At 36.5% G+C, this 21,778-nt stretch overlaps 1 protein-coding gene across 4 annotated transcripts in view; it reads left to right on the forward strand.

The window, feature by feature from the left end:
• The window catches only part of ACAP2 (ArfGAP with coiled-coil, ankyrin repeat and PH domains 2), a 147,646-nt gene that overhangs the window by 37,702 nt on the left and 88,166 nt on the right, over window positions 1–21,778 (forward strand). For all 4 annotated transcript variants that reach the window (XM_059391248.1, XM_059391249.1, XM_059391250.1 and 1 more), the window contains exon 2: window positions 12,197–12,254. In XM_059391248.1, the coding sequence (XP_059247231.1) occupies window positions 12,197–12,254 (58 nt within the window). The remainder of the gene's footprint in view (window positions 1–12,196; window positions 12,255–21,778) is intronic.

Consider the following 21,778-nt stretch of genomic DNA (forward strand, 5'->3'; position numbering starts at 1 on the left):
ATAAAGATTTTATTTATTTATTCGACAGAGAGAGATCACAAGTAGGCAGAGAGGCAGGCAGAGAGAGAGAGAGAGGAGGAAGCAGGCTCCCTGCTGAGCAGAGAGCCCGATGCGGGACTCGATCCCAGGATCCTGAGATCATGACCCGAGCCGAAGGCAGCAGCTTAACCCACTGAGCCACCCAGGCGTCCCTATGTGTTGTTTTTAATTTTGAAACTTTATCAGCAAAGGATAACAAAGCTGTAGCTATACAAAATGAGTCATAGAGTTAGAATGAAATCAGCCCTAATTTTATAGAAAGACAAGCACAGATTTTGATATGTATATCGTCTCATGAGTAGTTAGAGGTGGATTAGCTGTCCTTGTATTTGTAGGAGTTAGACTGGGTTAAATATTATGAGTGGCAGTAGAAGTTTTGCCCTAGACTTCCTAAGAAAGAATGTGAAGATTTCTTTTTCGTCTAATTAATTACCTTTATCTTCCAGGGAGGGCTTGAGAATGGAAAGGGGGAAGAGAGGAACTTACCTACTTGTCGTCCTTGCTGATTGTTAAAATGCATTTTCAGTTTCTATTTGGGATTTTGTTTTTTCATTTTAGTTTCATGTGCCTTATATTCCTAGAAAATTTTCCAAACTTCTATTTAAAGTATTAAATTAACTTTTCCATAGGAGCACGCTCTTGGTTCAGGCCAGAAGTGTTTTTCAACATTTAAAAATTGTTTTCCTAACCATTTTGACTTGACTTAAAATTGATGTTTATTTTCACCCCTATTTGATCTGTCAGCAGCTTTTGACATAGTTGATCACTTCTTTCTCCTTGTTACATTTTTTTCACTTCCCTTCTATACCATACTCTCTTAGTTTTCCTCTTCTGTTCCTTTTTCTTTTTTTATTTATTTTTATTTATTTATTTGACAGAGATCACAAGTAGGCAGAGAGGCAGGCAGAGAGAGAGAGAGGAGGAAGCAGGCTCTCCGCGGAGCAGACAGCCCGATGCGGGGCTCGATCCCAGGACCCCGGGATCATGACCTGAGCCGAAGGCAGAGGCTTTAACCCACTGAGCCACCCAGGCGCCCCTCTGTTCCTTTTTCTATTCTCCTTCTTTTGCCTGACCTTTAATACTGGACTTTACCAAGACCTCAGTCCTTAAATTATTTTTTTATCTTTACTTTTTTCAACAATATCTCACAGCTGTAAATACTATGTGTTCATGATTCCTAAACTTACATCCCCAGCTCAGACTCCTATACTGTAGACTTAGATTTATCCACCTACTTGATGTCACCACTTGTATATCTAATAAATATTTCAGATGAAGTCCAAACCTGAACTACAGTTCTTTTCTCCCCAGACCTGTTCTACTCATGGTCTTCTCCATTTTAGTTGGTTGCAATGCTATCTTTTTGATTGTTGCTGCTCAAAACTTGGAATTCATCCTTAATTTCACACTTACCTGCTCACTCTCGTATGTGTGCATGTGCTCACATACCACGTCCAGTTCATGAGGAAATCCTCTTAGCTCTACCTTCAAAATATATCCAGATTAGCTTTTTTTTTTTCTCTTTCTTTCACTCTTACCAGTGACTAGTGTTTAGTTGAAGCTACCTTCACCGCTTACTTGGATGATCTGTAGCTTCCTAATTGGTCTCTTTGCCTTTTTTTGTTTGTTTCCTTACCACCTTCTCCATCCAGTAGCCAGAGTGATTCTTACAAAAATAAGACATACTGTGTCTCTTCCCTGCTTTAGACCCTTTGGTGGTTCCCATTTCACTTAGAATCTTTATCATTGGCCTACTATGCCATAGCCTCTTTTTTTTTTTTTTTTAAAGGTTTTATTTATTTATTTGACAGACAGAGATCACAAGTAGGCAGAGAGGCAGGCAGAGAGAGAGAGGGGGAAGTGGGCTCCCTGCTGAACAGAGAGCTCGATGCGGGGCTTGATCCCAGGACCCTGAGATCATGCCTGAGCTGCTGGCAGAGGCTTAGCCCATTGACCATCCAGGCGCTCTGAACTTTTTTTTTTTTTTTTTTTTAAATAGCACTTAACACCTTTTAGAGTACTATCTAAATGACTTGTTTATTAAGTTTGTTGTTTATGGACTGTCCTCCTCTTCCAGTGTAAGATCTAGGAGGGCAAGGTTCTTTGTTTATTTCATGTGTGTATCCCAAGCAATAGATACTTGCTCTTGTTTGTTGGTTGAGAAAAGGAAGGGAAATCTCATTTCTTCAGTTGTCTAAATTTTTCTAGTAGTGTTTTTTTTTAAAGTTGTTAAAAAATATTTCCCCCCACTTTATTGTAACTATTCTGATTCTTCTCTTGGAATGTCCAAGGATTCTATTTGATTTATAAATTGAATTTAGTTATGTAATCATAGTAATGTTATTTTGTAGTGGTGTTACATGAATTCTTCCTTAGATCCTTTGAGGTTTCTTTCAAAGCCTGTTTTAGAAATCCAAATCTTACTAGTATATATTCTATCTAGAGTATTATATTATAAGAATTTCCTGTTTCTGTCTTTAAAAGAAATTCTAGGTATTATAATAATGGCTAGGTAAAAGTATATAGGCTCATCCTTGTATGTGGAAAGAACTGACTTTTTCTTCTTTCATTGTAAATCTAATTTTGACATTTTTGCAATTATTTGTGTATTCTTTTTTCCTTTATTTTCTTTAAAGGGTTTTATGGTAACATCTATATGAGGCTGTAGAGGCAGATTAGAATAACTGAAACCTGAAGCAAGAGGGAACTGGAAAGTTACATATAAATACATGTGCACTGAGATGTAGGTGTAACTATCATGAGGGGTCTTGGGCCCCCAAAATTACGTAATTTTTCTTAATGCTGCATCTGTCCGTCTAGTAAACAAATGTTTACTTGGTGACTCAATAAACTAGGGGTAAATAGCTAACTAGATCATAGTCTCTGATCAGATTTCTCAGTTCTCAGCTGAATTGTCATATTGAGTGCCACGTGGTCTATTGGATGTGAACATAAGGTGCGTTGTGGAGGTGGTGTTGGGAAGGTGTGCATTCACTGAGAAGAAGGCACTTCAATATCACAAATTTTCTGTGTGTACAGTGTCTTTAAAACCCTGAGCCTCTTTATTAGGCTCTTAAATTTGTATTCTTCTGCATCCTGTTTACAGATGCAGGGTTTTTATGGACATGAAATACTACATGAAATACTTTCTAAACACAGCTGCTCTACTTTCATTGAACAGTTCTGACATTCAGCAGTTTGCTAAGGTTTCTTCCAATTCAAGATTCTGTGATTCTGGGGTTATAGCTCATTTCCTGTTAATGGTTTTTCTCTTTATTTAAAAAAAAAAAAGTAGTTCATATTACTACTTTGTGTTCTTAATATAACAACTGCTATATCATACGTTCAGGTGCCCCAGGCAGATTGTAAAATACAGTGAACATACGTGGCAAAATTATTTTCATGATGTACTAAGATTCTTTTGTTAATGGAGAAGCCTGGAAAAGTTAAAGATGGGATTTGTTCAGCAGCCCAAGATATGTCATAGACAGAACCCTGAAAGACCCAATATGCAGTTATTTACCTGCTCTGATTTGTAGGAAATCCTGTTGCTTAAGTACCATTTCCAGTTCTGAAAAGGATGAAGGTGAAGACCCATGAAAGGGGGAATATGGTCTCTGATGATAATTTTTGACAATTTTGTCTGAGCTTGGCCCTAGATGTCCCTACCATCTTGCTCCTTTCTTCCATTATGAGTCTCCTGACAGTCCCATCTTACTTGAAATACTTGGTCATCCTGACAGAATTATCAGTCACAGTATTCTTTCCTCGTAGATATCTACTCTCCCCCTGTTATAAACCATGAAATTTACAGTGCTCTCTTCTCTGTAAAGGTGTGGATCATGACACACCACTGATGCGATAAGCATTGCAGTTTAACTGCTTTGGTTCAACATTTTAATTCTTTAAACAGTGATGGTAACTTTTATTTTCCTAGCATGTCTAAATCTACTGCTGTGATAAGATTCTTGGGAATGGACACTTTGTAGAAAGTCAATGTAAAATTTTTTTTGGGGGGGAATAGCTTCCTAAGTTTATTGTGAATTCAAGACAGACAGAAATACCCCCCCCTTTTTTTTTTTAAGATTTTATTTATTTATTTATTTGACAGAGTTCAAAAATAGGCAGAGAGAGAGGAAGGAAGCAGGCTCCTCACTGAGCAGAGAGCCCAATGCGGGGCTCGATTCCAGGACCCTGGGATCATAACTTGAGCCGAAGGCAGAGGCTAAACCCACTGAGCCACCCAAGCACCCCAAGACAGAAATACCTTTTCTTCAGCTTTTATTTTTTCTGGGCCTGGTTGAAGGCAACATTATGTAGTAATCTCTAAGTTAGTAGTTTTTTTCCTTAGCCCTCTTTTTTTCCTCATTAAAGTGGCCTTACGCCTCTTTAGATGACTAGTATCTTCATTTTAGCTTTACATCTCCTACTGTGAAAACTGAAAGAGACTGTCACCCAGTCACCCATCTGTGTTGGCTTACTGATTCCCAGCACAATAGATAGGCCATCTCTTCTTCCACCACCTTCTTTTATGCCACAGTAGGATGATATTAATTGCTGCTGCGGTTATAGTGGCATTTCATCTGCTTGACTATGCTAACTGCCTGGACAAGAAATTCAGGCTGTTGGAGGAGGAGGGTGAAATGGAAACATAGCTTTCTAACATAGTACTGATTTTTTCTGAGAAAAAAAAATAATTTCCTATCTGAATAAAATAAAACATTATTAGTATTTCTTTACACAAATTTTCTGTAAATAGTGAGTATTTGCTACTGCACATGACTGAAAAAATAACTTTGTATATAGATCCACATGACCCCTGTTAAGGAAGAAAATCTGGAGCCCTAGGAACAGATGCTTCTGTATGTCCCCCTTCTTCCATCCACACTTCTCCACACAATATGATGACCTCGCTAATATTTTAAGAGTGTTACTTTTTTTTTTTAATGAGCTTGGACTCATAGGGTTATTGACACCTGAGTTAGAACTTGAGTGTGTGCTATTCATTCACTGGAACCATACTGTTTGCATCTCTACCTTGGGCTGTAGTTTGGTTGCTTTTTCAATTACATGAATTACATGCTGGCTTGAATGGTTTTATTTTGGATGCTGTATTGGCAGGTGAGAACATGAGGGGAGAAGAGTACATTTTTTTAAACTACTTTTTACAAAAAACCCTTCTTTTCTTGGCAGAAAAATGGCAGAATAATGTTTACAATCTTTAGAAAAGAAATATAATGGAGCTCACTCAGAAAGATAATGTGTGGGGGCGCCTGGGTGGCTCAGTCTGGTAAGCATCTGACTCTTGATCTCAGTTCAAGTCCTGACCTTGGGATCATGAGTTCAAGCCCTGAACTGGGCTCCATGCTGGGTGTGGAGGGTACTTTAAAAAAGTTGAGAAAGATACATGTGTGGACAGAAGATAAAATCTTTTTTCCCCCTTAAATGTTAAGCCGAATGAGAAATTTTACAAAAAACCCCCACCGTTTTCCCTGATATTTATTATCTTTTAAGAAGTACATAAAGGAGGCTTTTGAAAAGGATGAATCAAACTTAACAATACAAATTTTGGTGAAACTTAACAATACAAATACAAAACTTAACAATACAAACACTAATATTTCTTTACACAAATTATTCTTCATGGTTTATAAGTTTTTCTTTTTTTTTTTCTAATTCTTTTGAAAACACGAATGGGGACGTGTAGGAATTCTTGCTTGGGAGAAGATAATCAAATCCAGGTTCTAATTTTCCTTTGAATGCTTATTCTTTTTTTTTTTTTTTTTTAAGATTTTATTTATTCATTTGACAGACAGAGATCACAAGTAGACAGAGAAGCAGGCAGAGAGAGAGGGGCGGAAGCTGGCTCCCTGCTGAGCGGAGAGCCTGATGTAGAGCTCGATCCCAGGACCCTGAGATCATGACCTGAGCTGAAGGCAGAGGCTTAACTCACTGAGCCACCCAGGTCCCCTACAAAATGATTTAATGAGGGATTTATTTTAAAAATTTTTTCAAGATTTTTATTTATTTATCAGAGAGGGGGAGAGAGAAGAGAGCACAAGCAGGGGGAGGGCAAAGAGAGAGGGAGAAGCAAACTTCCCACTAAACAGGGAGTTGGACATGGGGCTTGATCCAAAAACTCCCACAATCATGACCTGAACTGAAGGCAGATGCTTAACCGACTAAGCTGCCCAGGCACCCTGAGAGATTTATTTTAAAAGATTTTATTTATTTATTTGTCAGAGAGAGAGAATGCAAGCAGGGAGAGGGGCAGAGGCAGAGGGAGAAATAGGCTCCCTGCCGAGCAAGGAGCCTTGCTGTGGAATTTGATCCCAGGACCCTGGAATTAGGACCTGAGCAGAAGGCAGACATTTAACAGACTGATCAATCCAGCATCCCAGCCTGAGAGATTTACTTTAAAAAGCAGTTTTCCAGGGTATGTACTCTGTTTTCTGGTAAAAAATGCAGAGAGAGCCATCTCATCTTAGAGCCACCTCTAGAAGTTTTGGTTACCTAGTTTTGTCATTTATTGAGTTACAGGACTGCCCTTCAGTCAGCGAGCTATTCCTGATCTAGGCTTTGTCCTTTGCACAGAATAGCCAAGCGTTGCCCACAGTGGTTAAAGCTGTGATCTGGAAGAGAAAGTTGCCTGGGGATGGTAGGTGCCATGATGGACGTATAGGCAACCCCTCCTGGTATCTAAGTGGTTATTTAATCTATATGCAAACTTTAGGAATACATCTTTTATATAAAACAAGGAATATAGATGTTAGTTTCAAAATCTTTATATTGTAGTTTATCTTTGTTAATTATTTAGAAGGTATATATGACTTAGAGCCTCCAATCGATTTTTAATTGTTTAAATACTTAATCTTTAATATTTATGTGCTTATTAGTGATCTGGAATATCCTGTTGTTACATTTTATTTTATTTTTTTCTAAAAGATTTTATTTATTTATTTGACAGAGACAGACACAGTGAGAGAGGGAACACAAGCAAGGGGAGAACACAAGTGGGAGAGGGAGAAGCAGGCTTCCCGCCTAGCAGGGAGCCGGATGTGGAGTCAGGACCCTGAACTAAAGATAGCCATTTAATGACTGAGCCACGTAGGCACCCACTACTGTTACATTTTAGATTGTATTGTCATGTGACCTAGTCTTACTATTAATTCCATTTTTAAGGAAATTGCTGAGGTTTGAGTGGAGGTTAGCTTTTCTTGTCTTTTTTTTTTTTAAGATTTTAAAAAAAAATTTATTTGACAGACAGATCACAAGCAGGCAGAGAGGCAGGCAGAGAGGCAGTTAGAGAGAGAGGAGGAAGCAGGCTCCCCACTGAGCAGAGAGCCGGATGCCGGGCTCGATCCCAGGACCCTGGGATCATGACCCGAGCCGAAGGCAGGGGCTTTAATCCACTGAGCCACCCAGGTGCCCTGCTTTTCTTTTTTTTTAAGATCTCAAATGGATGGCTACAACAATTCTTTATCACACTTCCTGTTTCAAATAATTTGGTTTTATAAAGAAAATACAGTGCTCATATTATTCATATTATTTAGTTATTTTTATAGATCATTTTATAACAACAGTGGCTTAATGGCACCTGGGTGGCTCAGTTGGTTCAGCATCTGCCTTCAGCTCTGGTCATGATCCCAGGGTCCTGCTCAGCAGAGAATTTTCTTCTCCCTCTCCCTCTGCCCCTCCTCTCTGCTGTGCTCTCTCACTCATTCACTCTCTCAAATAAATAAAATCTTAAAAAAAACAAAACTCTGACTTTAAAAACAAAACAGTGGTTTAAAAAAGATTTTTCTACATCAGGGGTATGCAATTATCTGGGTAGGGAGAATTCTATTTTTATGCTTCTCATAGAGCTTCATTTAATTCACAGCTGAAAGTGATCACCATGTGATTAGAAATGTCTCAGTGTTGGGGTTCTTGGGTGGCTCAGTCAGTTGAGCGTCCAACTCTTATTCTTGGCTTAGGTCTTGATCTTATGGTCATGATTTCCATTCCCTCACTGGACTCCATGCTAGGTGTGGAACCTACTTAAAAAAAAAGTCTTGGTGTTAATAATTGTTGCTAGAATTTTTTCTATTCTAATTTTATGTTTTTTTTTTTTTTGTTAACTTTCTGAGTTGATCATAAAAAAACTGTGGTGCATGAATAGACTAAAGAATGAAGATGTTATTAAAAGTAAGGTGACATTTTTCTGAATTATAGGCTTATTCAGCTTCTTAGAAGGTACAGCGAACCAGAACTAAGTTTTAAAAATTATTTCCCTGAATGTATCTTGTATTTGAGAAAGGATTTTCATTTATGTTTTTGTATTTAATATTCATTACAATGAGTCAGTAAACCTTTCCTGTAAAGTGCCAGATAATAGTAAATATTTTAGACTTTGTAGGTTATATGGTCTCTCTCTCTAAACTATTCAGCTTTCATGCCATTATTGTATGGAAGCTGCCATAGAAAATATTTAAATGAATGAACTTGGCTGTGATTCCATAAAACTTTATTTATGGATGCTGAATTTGGATTTAATAGCAATTTTCTTGTGTCATTAAATATGTGGCTCCTTTTTTTTTTTTTTTCTCTAACCATTAAATAATGTAAAAACCATTTTTAGCTCACGGGCTGTATAAAAAGCGGTTGTGGTCCCGACTTGCCTGACAGGCTGTAGTTTTCTGAACTATGTTCAAAATAATCCTGTGAGACTTTGTTGACTGTTTTCTGTCCTCCCCCCTTTGTTTTAACATTATTTTATGTTTTACTACTTAATCATATGTTTTTGGACATTGTTAATGTGTATGTAACTTTTAAATTTTAATAATTCAAAAAAATTTAATTATTTTTATTGTTTTAAGCTATGGGGGATAGGGTTTCTATAATATTGGCCTCTAATACCTTGCACATTTATAAACGTTATACATACTCAATAGTTATTTGGGAGAGTTGAAAAGGAGTAGTATCTTTCTTGCAATATTTGGAGAACCCTTGTGTAGATTGTTTCATTTCGCTTACTCATTTATTAAACATGTTCCAGGATGCTTCTCTTGCATTGCTGAACAGAAGTAATAGGGACGCAAAACTCACCTCAGGATGTAGGGATAAGAGAAAGGAGAGAAAGAGACTCTTATTGATAGTATTCTTTGTGGTGTGGTATGTACTGTGGTCAGTACTATGGAACAGCCCCTGATTTAACCTTTACAAATTACTTAAGTAGGCATTTCTTCCCTCATTTTACAGATGAAGAAACTTAGATAAAATACTAAATAAATGAGTGGTGGAGGAGAGTTTGAACTGAGATCAGAATCTTTCCATATACTTTTCTTTTTATGCTAAGTAATATTCAGTTAACTAGTTTACCTTACACATTAGCTACTTAGCTATTACTGCAAGTTGTGTGTGTGTGTGTGTGTGTTTTGCTATTGCTAGGAGTTTTCACACACATCTTAGATGACCAACAGATTTTTTTTTTAGAAAGGTGAAATGTTGAAGAACCTCTAAGATAAAGTTTCAGATTCTTTGAATATATGATTACAGAGGGCTTTACTTTTAAATACAGGTGAAACACATTTTTCCTTTTGTGTTTGTACCTCTCTTTTAAAATATTGTTTGGGCACCTGGGTGGCTCAGTAGATTTAACAACTGCCTTCAGCTCAGGTCATGATCCCAGGGTCCTGGGATTGAGCCCCACATTGGACTCCTTGCTCATCAAGGAGCCTGTTTCTCCCTCTCCCTTTACCTGCTACTCCGCCTGCTTGTACTCTCTCTCTCTCAGTCAAATAAATAAATAAAATATTAAAAAAAATTGTTTTATGGGACACCTGGCTGATTCAGTTGGTGAACATGTGGCTCTTGATCTCAGGGTTGTGAGATTGAGCCCCACATTGGGTGTAGAGATTACTTAAAAAAAAAATAAAATCTTTATTAAAAAATGTTTTATAAAAGTAAATTAGGACAATTGCACAATAAAATTATTGAGGAATATACATAAAGTTTCTATCATATTGTATGTTTAGTAGAAATCAGTGGTTAAATCAAATCTTAATCTGGTCATTTCAACTAATATGCTTGAAAGTAATTGAAGATTGAGTAAAGCTAGGTTAAAGAAATGTTACAAGTAAATGAAGAATGTTTCTGACAGAGTAAATAATTGTGGAGTTTATTTCTTGACCCAACAAACATTTTGAGTGTCTGTACTGCTATGGGGAGCTTCAGTAAGTGAGAGAAATGGACACTGGTAGAGGCATGCATGAGGTATTGTGGGGGCACAGGATGGATGTGTAATTAAGCTGGTGTGGGTGGAGGAAGAGGTTCCCCGACCCTATCTCCTGGAAAGATGATGTCTGAAATTTTTTCTTTTCCCCTTTATTGGCTTTAAAATTATTTAAAAATATGTAGTTCTTGCAAATACTAAAAAGCCAGAAGTATAAGTAGTAAACAGTATAAAATCTTATTTACACTTCCTGTTCTCCAGTCCTCATTTTATGGGTAATAGACTGGTAAATATGCTTCCAGAGTTTTCCCTGGGCATTTACCAAGGGTTCTTTTTTCCCCCTCCATGAAATTGGGTTCACACTATATATAATTTTGTAACTTGCTTTTTTCCCCACATGTAATAGTTTATCATATGTATGTTTCTATCCCAGTAGATGTAGATCAATTGCATTTAAAAACCTGCTGCCTCAAATATTGGGATGGATGTACTTTCATTTATTTACATTATTTCCTACTGCTGGACATGCAGGTTTTCAACCTGTTACAAAGAGTGAATATCCTTATGCAGATATATTTGTTTTCTTTTATGAATTAAGTTTAAAATGACAAGTAGTATATATAGTCAGGTGAACAGGAGTTAGGATTAATGTGAAGGGAAAAATGTTTTCTAGGTTAAGGGAACAAATGTAATTCGAAAAACTGCTAAAGAAAATGATACTTTTAGTTAGGGGAGAAGCATTTCTGTTTCTGTGCTTTGGAAGTATATCACCTCTTGTTTTCTTGAACTTTGAACTGTATGCTATAGTATCTTGTTTTATGGAATAGGCATCTTTTTGTTGAATATTTTATAGTTGTATAATTTTCTTGTTTGGGAGATTAAAAACTTTTTTTCAGTAATTGTGACCAGATATAGAAGTAGAATTTCAAGCTGATAAAAATGATTATTTGGACATTATTACATAGAGGTTAAGTGGGTAGTTCTGGGAATAGAGGCTATATTTTAGCTATGTTTTTCTTAGTTCTGTTACCTAATTAAGAATATCTTACTCAGGTTTCAAAATAAATGTTTGGGTGGTTAGTCCCCCACTGTTGTCCATTTGAAACAAATTTGGTTAATTTGTAAAATGACTACTGGGAAGTTGCTAGTTTATCAAGTAGGTATCTGAAAATGGGATAGATGACTTAAAGTAGATGAATTGTGTTTTGTTCTATCTTAACTCTTAAGTGTAAAATCTTATTATTCTTAAAAAGTTTTAGTTGCTGCTGTTCTGTTCCAAATTTCCAATTTTGGAATGTTACCTATAGTGTGATATCAAGTACTAATAAATATTATAATTTTATCATTCTCCTGACAATTAAGAGTATCTAGTGATTTCTTAAAAATACATGGGAAACAAAATGGTTCATTAAACAAGGCTGACATTTTTCTGAACTATCTATAAAAGTAAAACCCTTTCCTTTTTGGTTCACAAGGATGCTCTGTTGTTGGGTTAGATGTGTTGTATTGAATAGAAATTCAAGTCTTTGTTAAGGCTCAACTTTAAAAATTTTTCCTCATTTAAAAAAAAAACAAATATGCTAAATACTTATTAGTGTTATTAATTTGAATAATATGAATGCTTTGAATCAGTCAGCCTAATTAATGTGTTCTCTCATTACCTTAAATAATAATTGTATTATCTGTTATATTTCATGTTTATGAAGTACTTATACTTCATTCTAAGGTAATTATTACTTAATGTGAAGTGTAATTTTTAAGCATTCATATCTTTTTTCATTTAGAGTTATTTTCCAAGAGTAAAGTAACATTCAAACATTTCTGATACCTTAGGGGGCAGAGGGGAGGCTGGAGGGTGGATGTGGGGAGGGACTGGGGGGATGTGGGGGGCATTTAAAAAAATAATAAACACATGATAACTTATTTTATATATGATTTTTCTAGGGCTGCTTTGGAAGAAGTAGAAGGAGATGTGGCAGAATTGGAACTAAAACTTGATAAGGTGAATTTTACTTTAAAAGTTTTTTCAAACATTAATTCTTATTTTCCATTAACAATGATTTGGGCCTTTAATACCTGGTGGTTCATGTTACCTTTATTTTTTTTTTTTTTAAATCTCTATGATGGTAAATGTTATTATTATCTCAGTTTTACACGTGAGGAAATTGAGGTTATAGACATGAAATAGCTTATTGAAAATCTAAGCTTGAGAGCAAGAATTTGAACAACATCTGACTTCAGAGCTAACTAGATATCCTTTATATTGTTGGAACTGTTTTCTTCTTTTCCATCAAAAAAATTGCATGTGGGGCACCTGAGTGGCTCAGTGGGTTAAGCCTCTGCCTTTGGCTCAGGTCATGGTTCCAGGGTCCTGGGATCAAGCCCCTCATTGGGCCCTCTGCTCAGCAGGGAGCCTGTTTCCTCCTCTCTCTCTGCCTGCTTCTCTGTGATCTCCATCTGTCAAATAAATAAATAAAATCTTTAAAAAAAAAAAAAAGATCGCATGTATCTTTTCACTGTTCAGTGGTTTTCATACATAACCTGACCATTCTTGTTTATAACTGTAGGTGTGGACACATTAAATATAAATAAAATTTAAAATACTGATTGCATTTTTTTTTTAAAGCTGATGCCAGAAATGCTTAGTATATAGTTAATAATTGATTTTAAGTGACCATATTGTATTTGAGGGTAAATGTGCATTAATTCCTATCATCTATATTAATTATTGATCATCCTTTTTTTTTTTCCCCTCTACCCAAGAAATACTGTATAAAGCAGGAAGAAATAAGAGAATGAGTAAGACATGGCTTCTGGTTTCACGTAACCAGTAACTGTTTAGTGAAATATCTTTCTTAAAATTCATGGAGAGAAATCAGATGCACATATTTGAAATACCCTTTCTGAAAATAACTTCCTACTCATTTAATTATTTTTTAAAATGGTATTGCTACATAAAGTAGTGCCTCTCAAACTGTGCTGTGTGTAGGAATCACCTGGGGATCTTGTAAAAATACAGATTCTGATTCAGTAAGTCTGGGGTACCTGAGATTCTGTGTTTCTTTTTCTTTCTTTCTTTTCTTTTTTTTTAAATTAATATACAATGTATTATTTGCTTCAGGGGTACAGGTGTATGAATCATCAGGCTTACACATTTCATAGCACTCACCATAGCACATACCCTCCCCAGTGTCCTTAACCCAGCCACCATCTCCCTACCCCTCACCCCCCAGTAACCCTCAGTTTGTTTCATGAGATTAAGAGTCTCCCATGGTTTGTCTCCCTCCCAATCCCATCTTGTTTCATTTTTTCCTTCCCTACCCCCCACAACCCCCACCCTGCCTCTCAAATTCCTCATATCAGAGAGATCATATGATAACTGTCTTTCTCTGATTGACTTATTTCGCTCAGCATAATACCCTCTGGTTCCATCCACATCATTGCAAATGGCAAGGTTTCATTTCTTTTGAGGCTGCATAGTATTCCATTGTGTGTGTGTGTGTGTGTGTGTGTGTGTGTGTGTGTGTGTGTATGTGTATCACATCTTCTTTATTCATTCATCTGTTGATGGACATCTGGATTCCTTCCATAGTTTGACTATTGTGGACATTGCTGCTATAAAGATTCGGGTGCACATGCCCCTTCAGATCACTACATTTGTATCTTTAGGGTAAAAACCCAGTAGTGTGATTGCTGGGCCATAGGGTAGCTCTATTTTCAACTTTTTGAGGAACCTCCATACTGTTTTCTAGAGTGGCCTACCAGCTTGCATTCCCATCAACAGTGTAGGAGGGTTCCCCTCTCTCCTCATCCTTGCCAACATATGTTGTTTCCTGACTTGTTAATTTTAGCCATTCTGACTGGTGTGAGATGGTATCTCATTGTGGATTTGATTTGTATTTCCCTGATACTGAGTGATGTGGAGCACTTTTTAGTGTGTCTGTTGGCCATTTGCATGTCTTCTTTGACGAAATGTCTGGTCATGTGCCTATTTCTTGATTGGATTATTTGTTCTTTGAGTGTGGAGTTTGATAAGTTCTTTATGGATTTTGTGTACTAGCCCTTTATGAGATTCCGTGTTTCTAATGAGAGTCCAGGTAACACCAATGCTGTTGTTCCATGGACCACACTTTGAATAGCCAGGATATAAAATAAGCTGAAGGTTTTCAAATGTTTTGAAATCATGAAATATATGTATGTATATGATGTAAATGGTATAAATATAAAGTAGTAGTAATTATATATGTAAAACCAATATTTTATGAGACTGACGTGCTACCTACTGTGCTAACAAGGCACCTAAAACCAAAATTTTAGAAAATATTTAGTAAGTTATTTTTGTGTTGTACTCTATAGTTTCCAAAACACTTTGATATATAGTCTGCTTTTTGATTTTTATAATAATTCTGTGAGGTAGGTAAGACAAGTGCTATTATTTCCATTTTATAGATGAGGATACCAAAGCCTGGAAAGTGAAGGGAACTGGCTTCAAGTCAGACGTAGAAGAGGGAGAACCAGGGACAAGACTCATGTTTTTATCCTTAGTTCAGTGTTCTTTTTGTGCACCACTGCACTTCTGCATCCATATTAGGGGAGCACTTTGCTGCTTGGAAATTTTTTGAGGAAAGCTAAGAAGCTTCTTGGCAAATGTTTTTTGAAATTAGTGTTGTAATTTTTTTTTTTTAAATTAGTGTTATAATTTTTTGTAAGGATATTTTCAAAAGGATTTTCAAATATTTTCTCTTTAAAATTACACATATAGGATTATTATTATTATTTTACCCAGAGGTATTCCATTTATTTTAAACACTCTGAAACAGTTTTTAAGGGAGGCAACAGAACTGTAGTCTTGATTTTCTGATAGATTTATGTGAGAGTATGTAGGAAGACAAGGCTTAGTTTGTTTTATTTATTTATTTGAGAGAGATAGCAAGAGATAGAGCATGCATGAGCTGGGGAGAGAGGGGGAAGCAGGGGAGCCCTATGTGGGGCTCCATCCCAAGGCCCTGGGATCATGACCTGAGGCAAAGGCAGATGCTTAACTGACTGAGCCACCCAGGCACCCCTGAAAGACAAGGCTTTTTAAAGAATCATTGAGTAGTCTAATCAGAATATCTGTTCTTTGTGGGGAGAGTTGCATATAAGTCATACGAAACATTTTTTCGGTTTGTTGGGGAGGTCCTCAAAATTTGAAGTATCTCATCTGATAGAATCCACTAATAGCATTTTTGTTACTGATTTTGCTTCAATGAGCATCCCCCTCCCCCTGCCCCTGTGTCATATTTGGTTGGAATTGGGAGACTGGTAGAATCTTAAAACGAAACATTCAAGTTTAAAACAAGTTATTAAAATGTTGGCAATCAGTACTAAGATCTCTAAGCCCTTTCTAGAATGTTTATTTCCCAAAGGACTAATAAGGGCATCATGGAAATTTTGACATTTTAAAAAATACTATCTTCCACCTGAATGGAAGGTCTATAGTTTTATATTTCTCTAGTTTAAAATCTTGTTTTCTTATAAAATGTACCTCTCTCAAATTCTTAAGTTAGTGTCTATCATTCCACTTGAGAATTTTGAGGAGTTAACACAGAGAGGAGAACCAGAGAGGAGGAAGAAATGGTTGTTACTAAAGGTGGTGACACTAGTGGTGGGGAGGGTTTGCCCAGGATTAGTTTAGTGATTTCATAACTTTGTGCAAGGCCTGTAGTATCATTGTAAATCATGCCACCAACAGGTTAAACTAGCTTGATGACTTAGCTATTATTTATTTTGCTTATAATATGTTACCAATAGTTACACTCCTTGTGGAGAATAATGCTTCATGAGTGGCATTGTTTTGCTGGGTCCAATGATTTATCCATTCTGCCAGGTATTCTGGCACTGACAGCACCGTAGAGCAACGGAGTGGCCATCTAGATGTAATTTTTGTTTCTGTTGCATCCTCTCACTGGAATGCTTGTTCTTTCTCTGTTAAGCAGATACTCTTTAAATCACAGCTCAAGTACTACCAAACTTAGGTTCTTTTTCTGGTATTGCATTCTTTCTACCTTTCTACCACACACTTCCATTTAAATTATTATAATATTATTGTAGTGTTTGGCTTGTAGCATGGTGTAATAGTTAAGAACACAAAGCCTGGAGTAAGGCTGCATGCATTTGAATCTGGCTCTACCCCTTACTAAGCTATTTGGCATTGGGCAAGTTTCTCGACCTTCCTATGCCTCAGTTTCTTCATCTTCAAAAACAGTAAAAGTTGAGTATCTATCTCATAGGGTTATTAATGAGAATAAGATGTTTTAGTGTATGTTAGTGCTTAGCATGGTTCTTAGTACATGTTACGTTCTAAATAAATCCTAATGATGATGTCTCTTCAACAAATTATTAGCTCCTTGAAGACAGTCTTTGAAGGAAGAAAAACAACCCTGATGCACACTTACTATGTATCAGATGCTAAGTTTTACTTATATTATCTCCAGCTGTCACAACAGTGTTGCAAAGTTGGCATTACACCCAATTTGCCCATGAGAAAAATGAGACTTGGAGAGGTTGTTACTTACTAAAGGACAGTCAATGGATAAATTGTTTATATTCTCATCACCTGGAAAAGTGCCTATGACACATGTATCTCTTAGTAAAAAGAACTTGAATGAATTGGGGCTACCAGCTTGATAATTTTGACTAACTTGACATATACTCTTAGGTTCTCTCTTGTAGGTTTATATTATTCAGTTAAACCTGTCATCAGTGTCATTTACTAAGGATTTTGCTAGCTGGCAAAGTTTCTTTCACCAAGCCAGTTCTTCTTCCTGCATAGCTGCAGTGTATATGTGGCTCAGCTGTATGACAATTCCATTATCTCTCCAACTCCCGTGTTAGTGACCTCTATTCTAATTCTGATACCTGTTTTCATGGTCATAGCTATGCCTTACCATTCAAAGTTCTTGTCTCAGAAATCTGGAATGCTGATCTCTTACTTTCTTACCTGAGACTCTAGTCTTTCCAGTTCTCATTTTATTCACTCCTGCCCTGTTCTTCAAGCTTAGCTAGCCATCTAGTCTTCAGTCTATAAACTTCTGATATTTTATTTTATTTTTTTTAAAGATTTTATTTATTTATTTGACAGAGAGAAATTACAAGTACACTGAGAGGCAGGCAGAGAGAGAGAGAAGGAAGCAGGCTCCCTGCTGAGCAGAGAGCCCGACGCAGGACTCGATCCCAGGACCCTGAGATCATGACCCGAGCCGAAGGCAGCGGCCTAACCCACTGAGCCACCCAGGCGCCCCAAACTTCTGATATTTTAAACCCCTTTTAAGATACCCTTTCAGTGCATTTTGGGAAGGGGTAATTTTTGGAGATAAAATTCACGTGACATAAAATTCATCATTTTAAATTGTACAATTCAGTGTTTCCAGTGTATTCATAGTATTGTGCAACCCTCACCACTATCTAATTCCAGAGCATTTCTATTACTTTAAAGAGAAATCCTGTACCTGTTAGCAGTCACACCCAATTGTCCTCTTCCTACATCCTCTGGTGACCACTAATTTTCTTTCTGTCTGTATGGATTTTTTTTTTTTTAAAGATTTTTATTTATTTATTGAGAGAGAGGTAGTGAGAGAGAGTATGAGCGAGGAGAAATCAAAGGGAGAAGCAGACTCCCCATGGAGCTGGGAGCCCGATGCGGGACTCGATCCTAGGACTCCGGGATCTGACCTGAGCCAAAGGCAGTCGTCCAACCAACTGAGCCACCCAGGCGTCCCTGTCTGTATGGATTTGCCTCTTTTGAATATTTCATATAAATGGAGCCATATTTGGCTTTTTGTGACTAGCTTCTTTCACTTAGCATAATGTTTTTAAGGTTCATCTGTACATGTTGTAACATTTTCCAGTATTTACTTTTTATGGCTGAGTAATATCCCTTTATGGATGTACCACATTTTGTTTATCCCTTCATCACTTGATGGACATTTGGGTTATTTCCACTTTTTGGCTAGTATGAATAATACTGCTATGATCCCTTTCAGTCTACTCTTAATTTTATTCCATCATATTTTTCTTCTAGAGGCCTTCATTTCCTTTCCATAACACCTACTCTGTAGAATTCTCACTATATTTGTCTAATCATCTGTATTCTTTGTGTCATATCTATAAAGCCCTGTAGGAGAAGTTACACAATTGTTTGGTGAAATCAACTGGTGGAGTTACACATTCCTGGAAATCTTGATGTAAAACAAATTTTCCAAGATTTATTCAGGTTATCTAGTTATCTTTAACAGCTTTACTTCTATTTTCTCATGATTTATCATTTTGTTCTTCTTCCTTAATAGAGGACTTTGACTCTGTCTTCCTTTTGGTGGGAACACTTTTATTCCTTGCTCCTAATCTAGAAATTTAGAATATGTCCTTCTCTTTTTCCACTTTTCCTCCCATTTGAGTGATAAAAGTATCCCTTTTCCTATGTAATTCCAAACTCTTCAGAACTTTGCTTTAGTCATCTTTCTCCTTTTCTTTCTCTGCCACCTCTTCATTTTAAGTAGAAAGTGTTCAAGTTTCTTTGGAACAAAAATAAAATAAGAGAGAAAACCAAAAGCAAATAATAAAACTCTGACAAGGAAACATAAATCTTTAGTAATTACCATGTGCCAGTAATGGTTTGTGCTAAGATCTTTATGTGCATTACCTTAACTCCTTTATAGTAACCTTATATATATGGTTTGGTACCGTTGTGATCATTTCAGACAGAAAAAAACTTAAGGTTACTGAGGTTAAGGTCACTCAGGATCATTTAGGTGGTTAAGTAGGGCAGCAGGATTTGAATCTAAGCTGAGTAAAACCACAACTCTGTGTTTTTAACCATAATGTCATACTACCAACCTCTCTCTCTCCTTTAGTTACTGTGGGACCTTTTAATTATTTTTGAATTATTTAATTTGTTGAATACGTAATACCTCCTACATGATACAAACTTTAAAGATATGAAAGTTTGTATCCAGTGAAAAATTAGTCATCCGCTAGTCTCTTTCCTAAAGGAGAACGTTTGAGTCCTTCCAAAAATTTTCTAGGCATGTAAAAGATTATAAATATTTGTCTTCTCTCCCACTACAACAAAAATATTAAAACTGTTCTCCATTTTTCTTTTTTTAAGATTGTATTTATTTGACAGAGCAAGGTCACAGGTAGGCAGAGAGGTAGGCAGAGAGAGAAGGGGAAGCAGGCTCCCCACTGAGCAGATAGCCCCATGTGGGGCTCAATCCCAGGACCCTGAGATCATGACCTGAGCTGAAGGCAGAGGCTTTAACCCACTGAGCCACCCAGGCGCCTCTGTATTTTGTTTTTTGAAAAAATACATCTTGGATTTTGGTTTTTGTTAATAATTATTGAGCTGCCACATTCTTTTTGACAGCTGAATTGTATTTCATTGTATGGATATATCATTATTTATTTATTCAGTTGCCTACTGATGGACTCAGATTGCTACCTATATTTTACTGTGACTGCAGTGTATGACTTCACATGTGTGTCATGTGGTTTATGTGAAAAAATAACTTCATAATACTTTCCTAAAAGTGAAATTGTTAGGTTAGCTCTTGCTAAATTACCTTACACAGAAATTGTACCAGTTTACATTTCCCATAAATGTATGAGTGCCTGGTTCTCCATACCCTCTCTAAAATAACAAGTTAACAAACTTTTCCGATCTTTGCTATTCTGTAAAAAAACCAGTAATTTACTCTTTGTAAAATACTCTTTTACTATGAGTGAGATTGAAATTTTTTTCATAGGTGTAGAATGTATTTGGATTTTCTTTACTGGGAATTATCTGTACATAATCGGTTGACCATTATTTTTCTAGCGACTGGTTTGATTTTCAAAAGTGTTTTATATCCTCTTCTTAGAGCAGGGAAATTAATCCCTTATGATTTGTCGCTAATACTATTTTTCCATATTGTTGTCTTTTGACTAAATTTATTGTTTTTTATCCCCCTGATAAAAATGTTTCATATATATACACGTGTGTATGTGTGTGTGTGTGTGTATAAATATACAAATATATACATACATAGCCAGGGTGGAGCCCAGTGTGGGGCTTGAACTCATGGTCCTGAGATCAAGACCTGAGCTGAGATCAAGAGTTGGACACTCAACCAACTGAGCCATCAGGCGTCATAAAATTTTTATTTTATTGTAGATGAATTGATTTTTTTCTATGACTTTTGAGTTTTGCAACTTTCTCAAAAAGACTTTTCTTACTTTGAGATTATAAAAAATATTACTTCCTGTTTTAATTTTCTGATTTAGTATTTCATGTTTATTCCATCTGAAATTAATTGGAGGGTTTGAAATTGAATTTGGTTTCTTTTTTTCTTTTTCTCCCATTAGATTCTAGTGTCCCTATGTCATTTATTGGATCACTTTTTCCCCCACTGGCTGAAAAGTACTGCATATTTGTATTGGTTTCTTGACTCTGTATTCTTTCTATTTGTCTGTTCATGGCCATTACCAGAATTGTAATTACTATACTTGTATAGTACCTTTTTTGGGGGGGTATAATACATTTTAATAATATATAAAGCTATGGGCGCCTGGGTGACTCAGTGGGTTAAGCTGCTGCCGTTGGCTCAGGTCATGATCTCAGGGTCCTGGAATCGAGTCCCGCATCGGGCTCTCTGCTCATCAGGGAACCTGCTTCCTACCCCCTCTCTCTGCCTGCCTCTTTGCCTACTTGTGATCTCTCTCTCTCAAATAAATAAATAAAATCTTTAAGAAATATATATATATAAAGCTAATGTTCCCATCTCATCACTCATTTTCAATTTTTCCCCCTCTTCTTGCATGTTGGTTACTCCATATGAATTTTAGAATTAGTTTTTCTGGTTTTTAAGACATTATTTCTTGTAATTTTGTATTTATTTGTAATTTTCAAACTATTTAAAAGACTGATCTCTGCCAGCAGTTCTCATAGTGAGTTTTTTGGAATGTTGTTTCTATGAGCATGGTTCCTCTGAAAAAGAATTCCATGTCAAATATTTTTGAGAACTGCTACATATTTTATATTCTTCTAGGATTCACAACACATATGAATATATCAAAAGCTCTTTAAAATTCAGCAATAAAGAAATCTGTTTAGCTCTTCAAACACAGAGTTTGCCAGATTTATTTTGTCACAAGATCCTTATTTTGTCACAAGATCCTTATGTACTCTACGTAGAGTACATATTGGGAAATACTGATCTATCATCATGTCTTCTACATCTGCAGTTCATAACTCACTGTAATCTGGCTAACAGCTCTCCAGTCAGTTTCTCTTACAGTTATTCTTGCCAGGGATACTGGGTGACAACCTCAACAGACATTTAAAAAATCTTTTTAAAATAGGACTTTGTTAAGCCGCTGCCTTCGGCTCAGGTCATGATCTCAGGGTCCTGGGATCGAGCCCCGCATCAGGCTCTTGTGCTCTGCGAGGAGCCTGCTTCCCTCTCTCTGCCTGCCTCTCTGCCTACTTGTGATCTCTGTCTGTCAAATAAA

The sequence above is a fragment of the Mustela nigripes genome, chromosome 2 (genome assembly GCF_022355385.1).
Source record: "Mustela nigripes isolate SB6536 chromosome 2, MUSNIG.SB6536, whole genome shotgun sequence".
NCBI lineage: Eukaryota > Metazoa > Chordata > Mammalia > Carnivora > Mustelidae > Mustela > Mustela nigripes.